The 21,959-nt window shown below is 39.6% G+C and overlaps 1 protein-coding gene across 1 annotated transcript; it reads right to left on the reverse strand.

The window, feature by feature from the left end:
* Window positions 1–9,941: 9,941 nt before the first annotated feature.
* LOC110970117 (elongation factor 1-alpha-like) lies at window positions 9,942–18,097 on the reverse strand. The gene is made up of 8 exons (XM_051955941.1): window positions 17,999–18,097; window positions 14,713–14,865; window positions 12,484–12,663; window positions 12,098–12,394; window positions 11,795–11,945; window positions 10,740–10,996; window positions 10,428–10,662; window positions 9,942–10,316 (listed from the first exon to the last, which is right to left on the reverse strand). Exons 2-8 carry the CDS (start codon window positions 14,854–14,856, stop codon window positions 10,192–10,194), a joined length of 1,389 nt encoding a protein of 462 aa, XP_051811901.1. The 5' UTR covers window positions 14,857–14,865; window positions 17,999–18,097; the 3' UTR covers window positions 9,942–10,191.
* Between the last annotated feature and the right edge of the window lie 3,862 nt (window positions 18,098–21,959).

Below are 21,959 nucleotides of genomic sequence, written 5' to 3' on the forward strand. Positions count from 1 at the left end.
GCCATCCTTGTAGATATCCACAACATGGACTATCTGCACAAACACATATTTTGAGATGCATGTTGATGTGATGAGATGGTCCATGAGGACTTTTTGGAACCTGCTGAAATTTACCTGGACCCTCATGTACTAGTGACTTAAGTATTAAGTAGTAAGTAAGTAAGAAAGTATAACACTGGCATCATGGTTTGTGTCCACCGGGGCGTTTTTTGACGTGAGTGGTCGAACTGCTTCCTGACATTGGATGCTGGATAACTAGTAATATAACTGGTTAAAACTACTCATGTAGGATAGACAACTAGCAGGAAACTATTCCAGGCTTCACCCTTCAACAACCACCCAAACATCGGCTGCACCTGACTGGACAAATGCTTCAAGCCTGACCAAAGTGGAGAAATTCTTGCATGTTTTAATTCAAAAGAAAATTAGCCTTAGTTTATAATTCTTCTGGAGACAATTTTTTGAATTGATGACTGTTCTTTTTATAATGAAATTGAACTGAAAATTTTTTAGCTTTACATTAATGGCATGCTTCAGCTAATAGGATTGATCATAAGTGTTTTTTCATGTAGGAAGAGGAAGAAAAGTAAGTTTTGAATGACAGATTCTTTTATTGCATAATAGAATTATAGGTGGATATAGGTGTAACTCTTACAATAATAACAAAGCCGCAGCAGCTGATTTAGGATTGATTTGGTGGTTTGTCTCATTTTTGGTTGACTGAAAGTTCATCACTAATGTTTTTGGTTCAACTACTGTGTTTGAAATGCTATTTACATTGTTGTCTGTAGTGGTTTTATAAGAAATTCTACTTTTTTAAATGTGAACGTATGTACTTTTTCTGGAGAACCTGATTTATGTTGATTGGATGTGAACATTAGATGCTAGATAACTAGTACTATAACTGGTTAAAACTTGGCAGTGCTAGAATGACAACAGAGAGGAAACTGTTACAGGCTTCACCCTTCAACAACCACTTGGTGCACCTGACTGGACAAACGCTTCAAATGAGACCAACATGGTGAACTTCTTGCACGTTTTAATTAAAAAGAACATAAGCATTACTTTTGAATTTTTCTGGAGCCAATTTTGAATTGAAATATCCTTCTTTTTCTTTAAATTCACGTTAATGGCAGGTTTCAGCTAATAGGTTCAATCATAGACCGTTTTTTAAAAGTGTTTTTTAGCGAGGAGGGAGGCGAACAGGTGATTTCTGAATGACAGACTAATTATTTTATTGCATACCAGGATTACAGGCGGATATAGATGTAATTCTTCCAGTAATAACAGAGTGACAGCAGCTTATTTAGGTTTGGCGGTTTGCCCCATTTCTGGTTGACTCATCGCTGCTCATCGTTTTCAGTTTGACTACACTGTTTCAGATACTATTTACATTGTTATCTGCAGGAATTTTCTAAGAAATTCTCCTTTTTTGATGTAAACTCAGCCATCTCTTCTGGAGAGTCTGATTCATGTTGATTGGATGCTGGATAACTAGTACTGGTTAAAACTAGGCAGTATTAAAACGCTAACTGACAGGAAACCTCCAACAACCCGCCCAAACATCAGCTGCCCCTGACTGGACAAACACTTTACACTGGACCAGCATGGCAAAATTTTTGAATGTTTTAAATAAAGAGAACACAAGGTTTACTTTTTCTTCTTCTGGAGCCAATTCTGAATTGGAATATTGTTTATTTTTCCAACATAATTAAACAGAAAATCATTTAAATTCACATTAATGGAAGGCTTCAGCTAATAAGTTCTTCCATCATTGACCATGTAGGTTTTTAATGTAGGGAGAGGCAGAAAGGAAAGTTTTGAATGACACATGAATTACTTTATTGCTTGATAGGATTATATGTGGCTATAGATGTAATTCTTACAATAATACCAAAGCCACAGCAGCTTGTTTAGGACTGGTTTGGCTGTCTGCCTCATTTATGGTTGTCTGAAAGTTCATCACTAATGTTTTTCGTTCGACAACTGTTTTTGAAAAACTACTTACATTGTTATCCATAGTAGTCTTCTACTGTTTGTATATGTTAATGTAAAATGATGTATTTTTATAGAGAACCTGATTCAGATTCAGAAAGTTAATTTCAAACCCGCACACAATTACATTTAACAAAACAGTAAAACAATATAACATGCATGATTTGAAAAGGGGATGGACAAAGCAAAAGCTTTTAAAATTCCAGTCCCCCCACTCACTCTGATTTATGCTGATTGGACATGAACAGTACACATTGGATAACTAATACTATAACTGGTTAAAGTAGGGAGCGTTAGGATGATAACTGACAGGAAACCATTACCATTGGCTACACCTGATCGCTTAAAACTGGGCCAATTTCTTGCATTTTTTTATTAAAAAGAATAGAAGCATTACTTTTTACTGCAACAAAACATCAAGAAAGTGAAAAAAAACAGTCTCAGAGGCAAGAATTCTCTGTTGCTATGGTAGAATCACAAATTGTGTTGACACTGACCAACAACTTCACCCTCAAGTAGGAAAACTGAAGTGTTTTACGTTGTGTTTGGTAAATTTTTCAACATCATTCGTTGCTCAGGATGAAGAAGCATAGCAGAAGAATAGCAGATGTGGGGCTTAGGTAACAGGTTGGTACAGTGGGCGGAAAGGAGGTTAATAACTGAGAAAGGTTTGCGCTCCTTTTAGGAAGTTTGGTTCGAAATTACAGCTCACTGAAACTTGTTTCTGGAAAGGTTTTTATGTTTTATTTTTGAATGGCAATGGTTGGTTTTAAAGTTTTTTGGGATTTCCAGAGGCAACACTGGATGATGCACAGTAGGCCCACCACCTACAGGACAGGAAGTCGGGGTCGGGTGCTATGTCCAGATACTATTGCTATGTGGACGAGATTCGCCCTGAGATGCTGAAGGCTCTGGACATTGTTGAACTGTCTTGGTTGACATGTCTATACAATGTCGCGTGGGAATCGGGTACAGTACCTGTGGAGTGGCAGACCAGGGTGGTGGTCCCTATTTTCAAAAAGGGGGACCGGAGAGTGTGTGCCAACTACCGCGGTATCACACTTCTCAGCCTCCCCGGGAAAATTTACTCTAGGGTGCTGGAAGGGAGGCTCCAACCGATAGTCGAACCTCGGATTCAGGAGGAGCAATGCGGATTCCGTCCCGGTTGTGGAACAGCGGACCAGCTCTTTACCCTTGCGGAGTTGCTGAGGGGGTCATGGGAGTATGACCTGCCAGTCTACATGTGTTTTGTGGATCTGGAGAAGGCCTATGACCGTGTCCCCCGAGGGGCTTTGTGGGGGGCACTGCGGGAGCATGGGGTCTCGGGTTCGTTGCTACGAGCCGTTCGGTCCTTGTACGACCAAAGTGAGAGCTGTGTCCGCATACTCGGCACTAAGTCAGACACGTTTCCAGTGGGTGTTGGACTTCGCCTGGGCTGCCCCTTGTCTCCAATCCTGTTTGTGGTTTTCATGGACAGGATTTCAAGGCGCAGTCGTGGTGGGGAGGGTTTTCAGTTTGGGGGCCTCAGGATCGTATCTCTGCTTTTTGCGGATGATGTGGTTTTGTTGGCATCCTCAGACCGTGACCTACAGCACGCACTGGAGCGGTTTGCAGCCGAGTCTGAAGCCGCAGGGATGCGGATCAGCACCTCCAAGTCCGAGGCCATGGTTCTCTGCCGGAAACCGGTGGATTGTTCCCTCCGGGTTGAGGGGGAGTTTCTTCCCCAAGCGAAGGAGTTCAAGTATCTCGGGATCTTGTTCACAAGTGATGGGAAAATGGAGCGAGAGATGGACAGGCGGATTAGTGCGGCGTCAGCAGTAATGCAGGCGTTGTACCGAACCGTCTTGGTGAAGAGGAAGCTGAGCTGTAAAGCGAAGCTCTCGATTTATCAGTCCATCTACATTCCAACCCTCACCTATGGTCATGAGCTTTGGGTAGTGACCGAAAGAACGGATACAAGCGGCCGAAATGAGCTTCCTCCGTAGGGTGGCTGGACTCAGTCTTTGGGATAGGGTGAGGAGCTCAGACATCCGGAGGGAGCTTGGAGTAGAGCCGGTGCTCCTTCGCATTGAAAGGAGCCAGTTGAGGTGGTTTGGCCATCTGATTCAGATGCCTCCGGGGAGACTTCCTTTGGAGGTTTTCCGAGCACGTCCGTCTGGGAGGAGACCCTGGGGTAGACCCAGAACTCGCTGGAGGGATTATATATCTCGTCTGGCCTGGGAACACCTCAAGATCCCCCAGGAAGAGCTGGAAAGCGTTGCTGGGGGGAGGGACATCTGGAACGACCTGCTTCGCCTGCTGCCTCCGCGACCCAGCCCCGGATAAGCGGAAGAAAATGGATGGATGGATGGACACTGGATGATCCTTAATTGAGTAAAGTCGCCTAAAGGTCAACGTTAAGCCAACAGTAATGGGCAACACAAACTCTGGATGCAACCATAACACGGCTGGTTATGTAGCACGTGGGAAGTGTGGAAATGATGGATCCTGTGGATATTAACCATCAGAACTTTGACAGCAAACAGTATAAAATTCCCAGTTGTAACAGGAAACTTGGATTCATCGTTTTGCTATACACACACCTGTACCACTGCTCCATTCATGAACCTTATACATACATACTTATTCAGTTTTGTTGACAGGTAAATCTTCTGAACCATAATATTAAAACATGTACGGTCAACTTTATTATTATTTCTCTGTTGTAAAACACTTTTGCTCGATGTCTGTCTGTCCTACGTAAAGAACAATGACTTGAGTTTGCCATAAAGGTTGTAATCCTTGTTCTTACCTAGGTTGTAGTGGACTGAATTAGACTATAAAGTCTCCCTAGTATATACACTACCATTCAAAAGTTTGGGATCACCCAGACAATTTCATGTTTTCCATGAAAACTCACACTTTTTTGTGTGCTAACATTATTACACAAGTGTTTTCTAATCATCATTGAGCCTTTCAACACTATTATCTAACACAATGTAGCATTGCTGGAAATGTTCCTCTGTACCCCTATAGAATAGTCATTTACCACATTATGTCTACACTGGATTTATCATTCATTTAATGCTATCTTCATTGAAAAAAAACTGTTTTTCTTTCAAAAATAAGGACATTTCTAAGTGACCCCAAACTTTTGAATGGTTGGTATGTTAATGAGGGGGAAATCGAAATTTTAGGAGAAATTCTAATGTGCTCAGTGAAATTTGGATTCATATTTTTACTGTACACACACCTGTACCACTGCTACATTAATGAACCTTATACGTCTTCAGTTTTGTTGACAGGTAAGTCTTCTGAACCCTAATATTAGAACATGTAAGGTGAATTTGTGACGTCAATCTTATATCTCTGTTGTAAAACACTTATCTAAAGAACAGTGACTTGAGCCTGCCATAAAGCTGTAATCCTTGTTAATACTGTCGTTGTGGTGGGTGGTGCTGGCCTACTGTCAAAAGTCAAAGTCGACTTTTTTGTCAATTCTGCCTACATAAAGGACATAGATGGAATTGAAATGGCGTTTCTCTCAGACCCCAGTGCAAGACAAAGACACTAAGAAACAAACTGGATTGAACTTCACTGAGAAGTGCCCCGAGTATGTATAATAATGAGGTGGAAAACAAAACATGACAGGAAATTCAAATGTGCTCAGTGAGTTAATGTTAAATGTAAAATATTGATGTGTCAGATGATGTGATGACTCTTGAGCTGTTAACCTGGTTTCCCAACAATGACGCATCTATTATCTTAAATATGGGAGCAAAGGTTGTGAGATCTTGATATGATGAGTTGTTTGTGTGATCTGAAGCCAGTTTCCTGGTTAAAAATGCTGTTGCATCTGGGCCACCCTGAGTTTTACCCTCCAGCTCTGCCAACTTTCTTCGCTCCACCTCCCGTGGACAGGAAAAGTTAGCTCCTATTTTGTGCCTCGTTTGTTCCGACCTCTGGCAGCCTTTTTTGCTACTTGCCTACCTGCCAACATGTGATTAGTCATGACTGTAAACAGGGTGTATAAACACTGGAAGCCCTCAGGCAACACTTTCTGCTCTGTGGACCAGGAGCTTCCAGGGAAAGAGGCCTGGCGACATTTCTGTGTCTCCTGTGAAGCAACAACAAGCAGACAATCAGTGTGAATGAGCTACAACAAAACCCAGTTACACTTTACAGTTTGGGCACATGTGAAGGATTCTGTACATCTGGACTTTATTCAAATGTGAAATAATAAAATCCAAGAAGGTTTGTGTGGCTTTTGAATGTATATTTAAACATCAGTGTTGCTCTGGAATCAGATTTGAGGTGGAAAATCGTGAGAATTTCCAAATAAAAGCACTTCTATTTTTATTACTACTGTCTATGATTGTTTATATATACTTTTATTTAGATTGTATGTCAATGTTTACATGAAAAAAATACATATTTCTTGTCTAAACTGGCTCTTTGTCAGAATTTTTTCTTCTTCTGGAGCCACTTTTGTCTTGAAATTTCATTCTTTTTCTAATGTAGTTTAACAAATAAACCTTTAAAACTGGTATTTTGTATGGCACGCTTTGGATTGGATTGTATTTAAATCAGCAAAAATACCATTATTTCTTTTGTTCTTTTTTTAAATGTTCATGTTAAGGGCAGTTTTTTTAAATAACTCGTCACTTATTCAATATTTGATTAGTGTTGCTTTGGCAGCAGATTTGAGGTGAAAATCAGGTATATTTCCAAAGAAAAACAGACAATAAACTAACCTGTAATCTCTTTGTTTTATAAATGTATAACTATTTTGCATATGATTAACTCCATGAGGTTTTATTCACATTTGTGTCAATTTTTACGTCTGAAAACCTTCACGTTTCTGCTCAAACTAGGTCTTTGTCAGGTAATATCATAGCATAAATAGTATTTTTACATTGTCTGAGTCTTTTGTGTTTCTCTGTTGCCCATTTTTACTTGAAATTTTGTTCTTTTTTTAATTCAATTAAACTGAAAAAAAATTGAAACTCGTAGTAGTGGCTGACTTTCGCAAACAGGTTCAGTTATGAGTCAGTTTTTTGAAGGGTTTTTCAGGGTGGAGGGAGACGAGGTCATTTTAGAATGACAGACAAATTATTGCGCATTAGGATTATAGCTGGATATGGATATAATTTTTACAACAATAACAGAGCGACAGCAGCTTATTTAGGACTGATTTGGAAACTGAAAGTTCATTGTTCATGTTTTCAAGGCAGCCACTGTGTTTGAAATACTACTATTTAGCATAAAAATATAATTCTTAATGGCATTTACATTGTTATCGGTAGATTTTTTTTTAAATCAACCTTTCTTACAGAAATTTAACAAATAGATTTGCTGTTGGTCTGATATCTGTTGATTCATGTCACCTGGCTTATTAATGAATCGTCCAAAAACAAACCAGAAACCACGTTAGAAGCTCCCCAGTGGTGTCAAAGTGGCCAGAACTATATGACATGATTATATTTGCTGCTGTGCTCTGACCTCCTAACCTCATTTTTATGATAAAGACAGTCAATCAGTAACACGCTGTCATCCTTCAAGGATAAGAAACCAATCCGTCCGCCTGTAGCGACCTAGAGATAACGCATACAGAATGTGTAACTCATTTTTATGTGTCTGTATAAAAGCTGAGCCATTTTCACCCTTCGCTATTCACTTCTTCAGACTGTGCTCTGTTCATTGGTAAAAACAGACAAAAGGTGAGTGCATCAGTGGATAAAAAGAAGTATAACGGGTGCTCTTCAGGATTTGGTGGAAAAAATCCATTCAAACAGCAAAAAGAAGAGCGATCCGAGGCACTCCGAGTACCTAAAAGTCCTTTAATAACTCATGGATGGCAGTTTACGCGTTTCGGCCACCACACGTCCTTCATCAGAACATAATTCAACACCAGGGCACAGGTGTGCCTGATAAGGGCTGAAACCAGGTCACATGACCACATCACATGATACAAGACATCACTATCTAATAATAGAAAAGTAACATTTAAAAACAAAAAAAGATACGTTGACAATAGAGAGACCAGAAGAATAAGGTAATCATAGACAATACCCATGTCGCCACAGCGCCCTACAAATGGAACAGTTGTGTACAGCATAAGATAAATCTACAACGCCCCTCAAACCTGAAGCAATAGAGGATAGTATTCACACAGTACATCACTAACAGGCAGTGTAATAACAAGAAAGTCAAAAATTCATAAAAAGCGGTATACGACATGAGTAGAATTACAATTTGCAAAATGTTTACAGTGAAATGTTCATTTTGCAAATTGTAATTCTACTCATGTCGTATACCGCTTGGACTGCAAATGTGGTTGTTTCTATATAGGACTTGCAAAAAGAAGACTGAGAGACAGATTCTCAGAGCACAAATATGCAATAAGGACTGTAAATCTCAATTACCCGATTGCCAAACATTTCAAAAATTCCATTTGTTGTAATCCTAACCAACCCACTGTGATGGCAGTTGAAGTAATCCCTAAAACCAACAGAGGTGGAGACAGACTAAGAACTTTGGCACAAAAAGAAACTTTTTGGATTGAGACTCTAAAAGCCACTGTGTTTCCAGGCCCCAATGAGGAGGTGGATTTTTCAGTGTTTTTATGAATTTTTGACTTTCTTGTTATTACACTGCCTTTTAGTGTGAATACTATCCTCTATTGCTTCAGGTTTGAGGGGCATTGTAGATTTATCTTATGCTGTACACAACTGTTCCATTTAAAGGGCGTTGTGATGACATGGGTATTGTCTATGATTACCTTGTATTTATTTGGAGAAGTCAGGACTCCATTGAAGAATTTTCTTGACCAGAGCATTGCTCTCAGATGTTTTCTTCTTGGGTTTAATAAAAAAAAAATTATCTGCTGCCACTTGTGGCAAGTTTCAATGATCAAATTAAATCAAATCAAGATTGTTCATCCAACAGTTTAAAACACAGAGTTGATCAGACTCTACTTAAAATAGCTTTGATTTGTGTTTGGTTGCAGTATGAATCCTCTCCCACAAAGACCACAGGCTGAAACATGTCTCTTTTCCTCAAGGTGTTTAGAGCTCCATGTGCTGCCTCCTTAGAAACATTCAGCCTTAATGTGACACCAAGAAAACTCCCCTTTGCTCAGAATAACAATAAAACTTTTCACACTTTGATGTTTCCCACTATCACAGAGCTACTTTCTGAGAAATGTTCTATTGGAACCTTGAGGTGGAGTTTTATTTCTAACAGATGAACGACGGCAGCAAGTGGGTTTAGATGAACAAACCTCTGATGAGTCGATTAAAAGCAGCTGAATGTCTGAACGCTGCTTTAATGGAAGAACACAAGGAGAGGAACATTGAGCTTCATACAGAACAGTTAACATGCTTACTGCCACTAATTCCATATTTGATTGATGACCCAGAAATACAGCAGAAGCTGAAAGATTTCTTCATCCATCATTATCTGTACACCGCTTGATCCTCTGTAGGGTTGTGGGGGCTGGAGTCTTTCCCAGCCGACTCAGGGGACACCCTGGACAGGTAACAGTCTGTCACAGAGCCACATAGAGAGACAACCAAGCACACTGACATTCACACCTACGGGCAATTTAGTTTCACCAGTTAACCTCAGCGTGTTTTTGGACTGTGGGAGTAAGTCGAAGAACCCGCTGAGAACCCACGCTGGTAGAGCATGTAAACTCCACACAGAAAGATCCCAGACCAGGACGTGAACTGGGGATCTTCTATCTGTGAGGAGACAACGATCCACCATGCAGCCCAGATTTATTCATGTTTTTTTAAATGTTTCCCAATCAACAAACAGATTATCTCTCAGTTTAAAATGAAAATGTGATGGACTCAGTTCTGTCATAACAGAGGAGAAACAAAAAGCAGAAAACTGTGTTGGAGCTGCTGTGTTTATACTTCTGTTGAAGTGCTGCTGCAGTTAATAAACACAAAAGAAATGTCTTCACTTGGCAATGTTTGAGATTTTTATTGTTTTGGTTTCAACTTAATTATGATTATAGTTTGCCCTGGAAGGTATAAACCTTCCTTTCCTGCGGAAACTTTTCCGATGGGTTTTAATCAGCATAAGCCAGTCCTTGAGTAGAGAGCTCTGCCTCAGAGCTGACGGCGCTGGGTGGCAGGAGGGAAGAGGGGATGTGGCGGCTCGCTGCTGCTGAGACGTGGCTGTTGGTTGGACGTCCTGCATGAAGATTCATTTCTTCTTATCAGCCTTCTGTGCAGCCTTGGTGACCTTTCCACCGCCACCTTCCTTCTTCTCAACACCCTTGATGACACCGACAGCCACAGTCTGCCTCATGTCACGCACAGCGAAGCGACCTGGAATAGAAGACAGGTGAGCAAATGTTAGTAACTATAGATGCACTTGATATTTTGTATCCATATTAACATTTCTGAAGTGTACATTGGGCTTTCGGGTACAAAACCTACCAAGGGGAGGGTAATCTGAGAATTTCTCAACACACATGGGCTTCTGTGGCTTCAGAAGGGCAATGCAGGAGTCTCCAGACTTGACAAACTTGGGGGAATCCTCAAGTGTCTTGGCAGAACGACGGTCGATCTTCTCAATCAACTCACTGAACTTGCAGGCGATGTGAGCAGTGTGGCAGTCAAGCACAGGGGCGTAACCCGCGCTGATCTGGCCAGGGTGGTTCAGGATGATGACCTGTGGACACATTCAAAGTTAGAAATCTATCTAAGTGGATGCTCTACTTAAACTCTGCTAAAGCTCACAACACCAACCTGGGCAGTGAAGCTCTCAGCCTGCTTGGGTGGGTCGTTCTTGCTGTCGCCGGCAACGTTTCCACGACGGATTTCCTTCACAGAGACGTTCTTGACGTTGAAACCAACGTTGTCACCGGGCAGAGCCTCTGGCAGAGACTCATGGTGCATCTCCACAGACTTGACCTCAGTGGTCAGGTTGCAGGGAGCGAAGGTGACGACCATACCGGGCTTCAGAACACCGGTCTCAACACGACCCACGGGGACCGTTCCAATACCTGAGAGAGGAGGAGGTAAAATGTTTGAAGTTTAACTCACTGAACCCCAGAATCTGCTGGTAAGTTTGAAAAGCATGTTAACTTTAGGAAATCACCAGAATTACACCATTTATCAGCCAGAAATTGTAAAAACTAAGAAAAATAAATATAATTTAACAATGCATTTGTGATATTTAATCAATTTTGTGAAAAAAAGAACAGATTTAACCAACCAATTTCTGTAAAACAGAAAAAATTTTGGACTCCTTGATGCAAACACAAAGCCATTTGAACATTTTGGATACATTTGTTTGATATGGAAGTTTTGTATTCACACAACAAAATGCATTAATTTGCTCATAGTGCTCTAAATTTGCACAACACTCCATGTTTGTCAGTGGATCATAATTTTGGCAGGAGATTAGTGCCATATTTTAATCTTATGGCTGAATAATATTAATTTCATCCTCACATTGGTGGAGTCTAGAAAGGGAGAGTGAGTGGGTTTGTTTTGGTGACTGAACAAAATTAGCTCATCTGTCATTGGAAAATTCTCTTTAAAAACACAGATGAAAAAAATGACATGTATCAGTGTTTTCTCCTGGTTTAATAGTAGCAGTTTAGTTTCTTCTATACTGAAAAAAATAAATGAGTGCAAGTTTTTTCCGCTGCTGACAGCATTCATTTCAGTCCTTTTAGATCCTATCAGGTCCTCCTCATTTCATATTTGTTAGGATGACAGTGACTCCAGTTTCCATACCGTTTCCTGAAATAATGATGACTTACTGGGTTTACTGGTTACGATGAGACTCTACTTACCACCGATCTTGTAGACGTCCTGCAGGGGCAGACGGAGAGGCTTGTCGGTGGGGCGGGATGGGGGCAAGATGGCATCCAGAGCCTCCAGCAGTGTCTTTCCACTGGCATTGCCCTCCTTACGCTCAATGCTCCAGCCCTTGTACCAGGGCATCTGAAATGGAGAATGCAGGTAGAGAGACAAAGAGAGGAAGACGGGAAGGTTAGGAAGAAAGGACCGTTGAATGTAATACAACATTTTAAGAAACTGTTGCAGATGAATGGAGTAAATTGAAGGATTTAATCTGAGGCCTCTGAGTGACTCACCTTGTCACTGGCCTCCAGCATGTTGTCTCCATGCCATCCAGAGATGGGGACGAAGGCAACAGCTTTAGGGTTGTAGCCGACCTTCTTGATATAGGTGGTCACTTCCTTGGTGATTTCATTAAAACGGGCATCGCTGTAAGGGGGCTCAGTGGAGTCCATCTTGTTGACTGCAACGATGAGCTGCTTCACACCCAGAGTGTAGGCCAGCAGAGCATGCTCACGGGTCTGACCGTCCTTGGAGATACCAGCCTCAAACTCACCAACACCAGCAGCGACGATCAGCACAGCGCAGTCAGCCTGAACGCAGAGAATGTTTCGTAGAACATATGTTTTCCAAACATTCAATATGTAGCGATGAGATAGCAGGGAGCAGATTAAAACTTTACCTGAGAGGTTCCAGTGATCATGTTCTTGATGAAGTCCCTGTGTCCGGGGGCATCAATGATGGTCACGTAGTACTTGGTGGTCTCGAACTTCCACAGAGCGATATCGATGGTGATACCACGCTCACGCTCGGCCTTCAGTTTGTCCAGCACCCAGGCGTACTTGAAGGAACCTTTGCCTATCTGTTGAACCGGATGTGGTTCAAAAGTATAACATGCAGAAATCATTGATTATTGTTTGAGGTCAGGGAGGGCACGATTTGGTGTGAATGTTTAGGCCAGGGGTCGGCAACCTTTAAAGCTCAAAGAGCCATTTCGACCTGTTTCCCACAGAAAATAAAACACCGGGAGCCGCAAAATCCTTTTGGCATTTAAAATGAATACAACACTGCATATATCGCTTTTTACCTCTATGCCCTTGTTAATTTTGACTAATTAATTAATAAAAAAAATGATGCATTAAAAAATAATGCATAAAAAAATAATGTATTTAACCGCACCTTTCTCAGTTCCCAAATTTCTGGCATACCGATAACACTGATGAACACTCCAGCCAGGTAGGTAGCGCTAATGAACCTAAACTCTGTTTTCCAGCGTGAATAAGATTCACAGGATGCACTGTCAGCGCACAACAAAGTTTGGTGAACAGTGATGGAAGACGAGAACACTCTGAGTGTGTTGGGCAGAAAGTTTCTTTTATCTTCCTGATGGCAGCTTGGATAAAAACGTGGTTATTTGGAAATTGTGCAACAAATAGTTTTCTGATCAGCACTTCAAGCCGGTGTATCCATCCCATAATAAACCACTTTTTGAGATGCTAAAGGTGCTTGAGTTTACAAAAAGCTTTAAAATATTGAATATAATCGCGATAAATGAACTTTGAGTTTGCAGTAATCTGTAAATGTAGTAGACAGATAAATATAAATGAAATATACTTGTGCAGGACTCTGCTGTGAAGACGGAGACATGCAGCCGTGGTGTATTTGTGACAATAAAAAAAAGAAAGAAATTTGAAGGAGCAACGGCTAGGATTTAGGAATGGTGGCCCGCCGCTGCTGAATGAATGTAGAGCAAACACTGGGACCGAAGATCAACAGGACATTTTATTTAATGTTACAATATCACCATAACCTTTAAATTTAGAATTAAATTTAAAAAACTAACAGACTAAAATAAAATAAATTTTAATTAAATAGCCTTCTGATTATTTATTTTACAGAAATATGTGCCACTGTGACATTTAATATTACTTACATTTTATACTTTGCATTTTGTACTTTATATTATTTGTTATTTATATTTTTCTACTAACCTCGGCGTACTTGTGTATATTCCATGAAACTTTGTGTATTGCTTATTGTACTCTGGCAAAATAATTTCCTCTGGGATGAATAACGTAGATCTTATCTTATCTTACTTTAAAAGTGTTGAGTTTGATATTTGTGAAATAAATTATAAATGTACTTCAGTTCAGTCTTGCAATTTCTTTTGCTATTCACTAATATCTTAGAAATAGTGGCTGTACAGAAACAATTTAACATTTTACATTGAATTTAAACCTCTGTTTAAGATTGAAACTCTGGATATTGGTTGTTGCTAGAGGTACGGACCCGTACCCGTAGCCTGTGGACTACGGATACGGCACTTGCCATTTGCCAATCAGATACGCGACATCTGGTCACGTGACTCCCGGTAGACGCTAGCTGTACGGACCCGTCGCATCGGTACAACAGGTACGGACCCTAAACCTGACCCTAACACTAACCCTAACCTTAACCTTTGCTTACCTTTCAACAGTTTGCAGTGGTTAGCAGCTTCTTGACTCGCGAGACTCGCGTACGGGTCCGTATCTGTCTGGCAAATGGAAAGTGCCGTACCCGTAGCCTGTGGGCTACGGATACGGGCCCGTATCCGTAGACACTACCCTGGATATTAACAGTAATAGCAGTCAAAAGGACAATATGTATATTTTAACAGTAGGTGGCAGTAATAACTCCTTCCATCACACCCATTCCTCACTCCCTCTGAAACACTGCCACCAACCACCACCAGAACTGAAGAAGCCTTTTGGATGAGAGGTGAAACGTCTTCAAGGAACTTTCTTAAAGTCCAGTGGATTTATTTAAACTACTTTGGATAACCATGACCTGGATGAATGAGAACCTACACAGACACTGCCATCATGTCTGTCCATCACCTCCAACACAATCTGTTAAAAACACTTAAACTGACCTCAGCGGCCTCCTTCTCAAACTTCTCGATGGTTCTCTTGTCGATTCCTCCGCACTTGTAGATCAGGTGGCCGGTGGAGGTGGACTTTCCGGAGTCCACATGGCCGATGACCACGATGTTGATGTGGATCTTTTCCTTTCCCATTTCGATTTACTGGTCATAAACCACATTTTGAGGAGTTAGACTGACTTTTCAGAGACAGATTTCAGTTTTAAACAAAGTTCTGACAGCCAAGTCTCACCTCAGCGCTCAGGATATAATTTCTTGTCTATTTGCTCGTTTAACGTTTATGCACCTTTGCTGTGCTGTGAAAATAACTCATGCTGGTGGAGTGATTTCCTACTAGCTCAGCAAGTTTGTGTAAAGCCTGCATAAAGGTAAGGCATAAGGTAAAAACATTTTATCTAATATCTACCAACATGAAGCTTTCTGAAAATGTATGGTTAAACATGCACTGAGGGACTTTATATCTAGAAATACCTGATTCACATTCATTTCTTTGACAGAAACTTGACCATTGGATGAATCCAACTTCAAACTTTGTGTTTCATTTTGTTGACATAATAGAGTCAAAGGTTTTTTACAGAGGGAAACTTGGATGTCTTATATATGTTTATTCACCCCATAAATCAGAAAATACGGCCTGAATGAAGCCATGCTGTTCAGAATAAAATGTTCTCTAAATCAGGCAGTGACTGACATAAGAACAAGTGCATCGAATAAATTATTTTAAATACAGATGGAACAAAAAGGAAATATTGGTGTAGATATGAGCTACTGGAGTGAAGATTTTTGGCTCAGATAATGAGAAAAACTCATTTGGAGATCAGCTTTAAAGACATGTATTGTAAAATTCCATATATTGTTTCAAAACAGCTGCAAGTGCAGTTAAAACTAACAGATGTCACTATGAAATTTCTTCAGTTGATTACTTACATTGGGACAGTTACTATAATTATAATACAATGATTATTTTCAGAAAGACGTCCTGACAGGTCTGATGAGCTGACCTCACCTAGAGAAGTTTAAACACAAAATATTCCAAAATATAAACCTGGAATTTGTGTGAAACAGCTGACCTGTGGAACATGTAGAAGAACACAGAACATTATTTCCTGTTTGAACCTGTGTTCATGAAGTTCAGTGTGTAGTGTGCCATGTACATAAATGTACACATTAATTTAAAGATGCGCTCATCATTTCTACTGCTGTGTACTTTTTTTTGTAGTTACGCCCTAATTTCAACATCACACACTGTCTGCCAGGCGACCCAGTGGAGGCAGATCAAGCTCTGGATTGTGCACAGGTACACCCACAGGTATCTACTGCATAACATAATGACACGTCTGGTAAAATGCAGTTATCAGTGTGACTCACACAGATGTGGAATGCGATAGATGAATGCCAGGTTTTATTGAATGCATTCAGGATTTTGCAGAAACATTAACAGACCTACAGAAATCCTGTTTGTTGTCCACAGCTGAATGTATGTCACATTTTGACAGTAATCAGGATTTTGAGCAGCACACAAAGATTGTACAGTCATGTTTTCTATTTTCTTCACATTTTTGAGAAATAGAAAATAGTCTGTTTTACAAGTTTTTACATTTTTTAATCTGTCTATTAAATTGTAATTATTTTGTTTTAACTTGTAACTTGGACTTGACTAAAGAAATATTATTCTTTCCTTTGATTTTAATGAATAACTGCTGTTTACCACAGCAGCAGAAACTAGATGAGCTCTCAGTAGAGGGCAGAACCACGCCCTCTGCTGGTGAAAACCCTGTCCTCCCTATACAGCTGATGCAATATGTATCAATTTTGATCATCGTACGTATCTCCCTCTCTACTTGATCTGCTGACCTGTAACTCCACAACTGAGCAGGGGACCTTAGACTGATCTTCAGTGCCAAGTTTGATTATCCTGACTTCAGCGGTTGCAGAGATATCGGACCGGACATAGCCACATACATACATACATACATACATACATACATACATACATACTTACCCAGCCAGATACCACACCGAATGCAATAACCCCGCCGACATACCCGTCGGGCGTGGTTAATAACCAAGCAATTTTACTGAAACAAAATCTCATGGTAGATAATACATGGTGCCTTTCACACACCCTACAGGTCAGCTGTTCCACACAAATTCCAGTTTACACTGTAAAAATATTTGCATTCAAGCGCCATCAGTGCTGTCAGGAGATTTTTATTTATTTAAAAACGTATTTCTTTTTGCTCAAATCTACATTTCAGGGACAGGAGTTGAACCTTTTAAGGGCTAAACTCAGGGGTGAAAGTAAGCCGGAACGGTCCGGAACTGCGTACCGGCAAAAGATCTGGTGGCGGAACGCAGTTCTGGGAAAAGATCTGCTGGCGGTACGCCGCTCTTCCACCGGTATCTATGGGTACGCCGGTACGCGCCCGGCCTGCCTGCTATCCATAGATATCGACCGGAGTTCACTCAGCAGTACGTGAGTGCGCATGCGTGTCTACTTCCGTAACACAGCGATTGTTATGGCCAGTTGCAGCCAATAGGTGCGCTTGATTTATTGCACTGGGGCGAGCAATAAATTACACCTGAAATTCCACATGTTCTTGTGATTGGCTGAAAAACTTTCAACAGGATTTACAATGGTTAGCATCGACGGAATGGGGTGAAAGTAAGCCGGAACGGTCTGGAATTATTACTAATAGTTCCGGCAAGAATTTAAAACTACTTTCACCCCTGGCTAAACTGAACCTGGTTTCCGCAACGCTTGACTGAGGTTCAAGGTCTAGCATTAGCCTCAGAGCTAGCTGGCAGTTTGAACTAGGAATACTCAGTTTTAGAACTTTAAATGTTCACAAACTACAGTTTTAGGATTATTTATCATCATTACATGAACCTGACAAAGAATAACCCTGTTTCCAAACAGTACGTTGCCTCACAAATCATCACAGCCTCGCGTAGTTCATACAGGAACTCTAGGTCAAACTACACAAACCTGTCAACAGGCCGCGCATGTGCAGAATGTTAATGACAGCTTGAGAAAAATGGGAAAATTAATGACATTTTTTAAAAAAAAAATTATAATTTGTTTTGGTTTTCTTCTACTTTTGATTCTCAAGCTAAAAACAAAACTTCATTTTTTGGTTGATATAAAAAACACAATATTTAACTTTGTTTTGTTGTTGTTGTTTTTTTATGCCTGAATGATTGAATCACAGGGTTTTTGGAGTGAACAGAAACTGTTAACTGTCAATTAAAATAATATTACAGCGGTCTGACTCACCTGAGAAGCGGCTGCAGTCTGTCCTGGTCTGGGCACACCGTCAAAAAGGAAGAACATGGAGTGTTACCTGGGGATAATAAACCCTTCCTTTGTCTCTGGATTAGGGAGGAGCAACAGTCACCTTTATAAATCCAGTATGGTGCCTATTCTTAAACTATACCAATATTTGTCATTTCTGAAACAGGTGCATCGAAATTAAAGGGAAAAAGTAAGATTAAACTTAAATTTATATCACATGACACATACCAGCCACTTCTATCAAATTTAATGCAATATCCAACATGACTACAAGTAAATAAAACAGTCACATATATTATAGAAATACAAGAAACAAATAATAACAGTAAAATTGTATAATTATAACATACATATAAATGAATAATGCCTCCACATACCAACAAAAAATCTTACAAAATGCCGTGTGAAGCTGACACCCACATTCTATAATTAGATGATTTTGTTAATGATATTTTTTTAAAGGAATCCTTATCAAGTATCGTAGTGGGCCAGTTCGTTCCACCAGTCCAATGGCGCCACCAGGCGGTGGCCTGGGGCAGCCACGGCCACCCCTACAAATCTGCTGGCCACCCCACTGGCCACCCCACTGGCCAATTACAAACATAGATTGCCAGTTAGGCTCATAGATATGAAGAGTTTTCTAACAGAAATATTTATGAACAAAGTAGGCCTTTCTTTGCTTTCCTGTCATCTGAAAGGGAACAAACTTGTCAAATCACAATCTGCTGCAGGTTATTTTCACCACAAGAGACCAACAAACGACGATTGTAACACTTTTTAGGCAACAGAAAATCACTTTTATCACTACATCAAGATAGATTTACATGATTCAACACGTGCTGGACTCACTGCTGTCAACAATCAGGAAATAAGTTTAGCGCAGTCAAAAAGCAAAGTTCAGTTCTTTGTTTTTGGCTCATATTTAACACACAGATCTCCTCAGGTGAGACCAGAACAAATCAGCATGTATGATCTGTTTCCTGTGTTTTATTTTACAAAGGCACTGTTTTTATAGCTTTTTTTTTTTAAAAAATTGGACCAAATGTTTTATGAACAAACTTTAAACAACCAGAGTTTTATTAACGGCACCACATGACCTTCAGCTGCTTTGTTAACAGCTTTGCCTGTTCTCTGAGCACTTTTACAGACTGTTAGAGGCACTTTTCACCAACAGAAATGCACCAAATGCCTTATTTTTTTAAACCGGAAAACTAACTTTCCCATTTGTTGGACTTAAAGCACCTTTAACTGCCAGCATTTAAACATTTTCTAGTGTCATGACATTGTTCTGAGTGAATTTGTGGTGTTTTTAACTGAATGTATGAGTTCACATCAGCAACAAAATGTTTCTTTTTAAATTCTCCGACTGCAATCTTAGTTGTTTTTATAAGGTGTAGGGAATCTGATCATCTGTCAGCTCATATGGTTTATGAAAGAGCACTGTGATTGTAAAGATATGATGTTTGCAAATGAATTTAATAATTTATTTACCTTCCCTGTGCTTTGAGAATGTGTGATGTCGACAGCTGTACTGTTTTATTGTGAAATTATGTTGTTTTACTTTGAAAAACTAAAAGAAGTGGCATTTAAAAAGACTTTTTTGTCATTTTTCTATCAGTTTATCTGTCAAGACATGTTCATGGATAATTAAAAATCATCATGAGAGGAAATATAAGCATACATGAATCAACAAACACATAAAGAAATAAAGTAAAACATTTCCAGAGTAGAAAATCTATTTCTGCTAATGAGTGAATCATTTCTTTTGTCAGTGACGTGTCCTTGCCAGTAATTCTGCAATAGCCAGAAGATAAGTGGAAAGATTAGTTCGGCTCATATGAAAAAAATACAATTATATACAATTTAATTAAAGAAGTCAGTGAACCTGAACAGATTTACTAACCGTTTCACTTCATTTTTGAAGAGTAATAGATTCTCTGCACACTGTTCCTCCCTCCATCCACTAGATGGCACAAGAAACTAAACCAAGCAGCGATTTGTGAATGTAAAAGTTGAAGGACAAATAAAAAGTTATGGGAATAAGCAATATTAAACAACAATTCTTAGTCAGAGATGATGTCATGGCCTGTTATAACCTGTGTTTATCTCAAAATGGTATGATTGATAGTTAGTGATGATGGGATAATATATTACTTTATTATTTTAGAATCAATTATGTCAGACAAAACTACTAATTAGGTCACATTTGTTCCATTTTTAGAGGCTCAGAGTTCAAAACTTTAACAAAAAGTTAGTGGATATTTCTGATTTATCAAATTAAGATCTATAAATTCCTAAAATGTGTGACAGAAAATGTTAGTTCAGCTGTCTCGTTCTTGGCTCCGTCTGTTGTTTTTCGTCCAACACGTTGTCATCTGTGTAATCATCTATTTTAACCCGGTTGTGTGTCCGGTACTTCCGTGGGTGTTGCGTTTGTTACAGAACGTTGCTGGAACTTGCATCAGACTTTTGCCGAATGACCCGGATGTTCATATTATGTCTACGGTGACGTATCCGGTGTGGTGTAATGGGAAATGTCGTCTCCCTTATCATGTTATTCACATGCTCCATTGCAAGTTGCAAGCTATTTTTATCAACGAAAACAGTTTTTCTTACCGACATATATAGAAGTATATTTTTCATTTGGCCGGCCAAATCTTGCGTATTTTATCTGAGGTTTAAACGAGTATTTATTGCTAAAATAAATGATTTTCAAGAGCTAGAAAGCTAACTAGCTCCTGCTAACAGTTTACTAGCAAAACAAATGCTCGACTAGCTCCTCTTAAATGCACTCTTTCAAGTGTTTACGGTGCGAATATGCTCCTTAAAGCTCTTCCACGAGTTTAAAACAACAGAGTCACTTCGATATTTCTTTTCTTGGTGTTAAAAATGTCACATACCATCAGCTGTTAGCTTACATTAAGCTAGGTATTGTTAGCATCGTGTGACGAGCTGATGAATTTTTGATGATAATGCAGTTGTTAGGCAGCCAGCCCACACGTGTAGAATAAATTATTAAAACATTTGTAGAAATTGCAGAGCCTTTGTTATGCGCACTGACAATAAACATACTCTCCTAGATATTCCATGTTTTGCTTGTTCAGTTAAATTAAAATGAATTTAAACCTGTATAGTTCAACAAAGGGCCCCATTCTTAGTCTGCAGGACTTGATTCACCTTTAGATTAGCACATTTAGATCCAGATGAGATTTTAAATTCCACAGTTAGTTACTGACACAGCTCTAAAATCTGGATTATATGAATCAAGACAGCTACATTTTCAAGTCAAGTCTGCGGTGGAGCATTTTGGAGACAGGATTATTGATTTTTTTTTGTCTCTTGTGAGACATTGATTGTGTTTAATGTCAAATTCATAAATAAACAATACAAATGTACCTTCAGGGATATTTCTATTGAATTTCTCTTTCATTAATGTGGCATTTTCTTGTGTATTTTCTGGATAAACTGTCCAATATTGTCACTTTAATTGCAAGTGTGATCCATGAGTGTTTACAGACATTTTAATTGTCATCATGAAATATAAAAAGAAAAAAACACCATTAGAAGCATTAAAACATGACATTTACTCATTAACAGAAGTAGATTTAAATTGTCTAGCATCAGATGCACCTTTTATTTACAGATCCAGTTAAATGTATGTTATTTCAAAAGGCACAAACACTGAAAGAGGCAGTTCAGGGTGAGAATCAAGAGACAGAAACGACTGAAACCAAAGTAAAAACCAAACGCTGATCTTGTCTGCAGGCTGTGATGTGAAATTTCTCCGGCTCAACAAACAAATGCAGACGACATCCTGCCAAACAGAAGGAGAACGAGAACTCTTTGTTTGCAGGTGTGAATTGGGGCGTTTACAAGTTTTGGAGCAGCCGACAGGAGATGTGGGTTCAGCTCAGTGTTGTAAATGTGCTTAATTTGCATTAAC

This window comes from Acanthochromis polyacanthus, chromosome 11 (assembly GCF_021347895.1).
Source record: "Acanthochromis polyacanthus isolate Apoly-LR-REF ecotype Palm Island chromosome 11, KAUST_Apoly_ChrSc, whole genome shotgun sequence".
Classification (NCBI taxonomy): domain Eukaryota; kingdom Metazoa; phylum Chordata; class Actinopteri; family Pomacentridae; genus Acanthochromis; species Acanthochromis polyacanthus.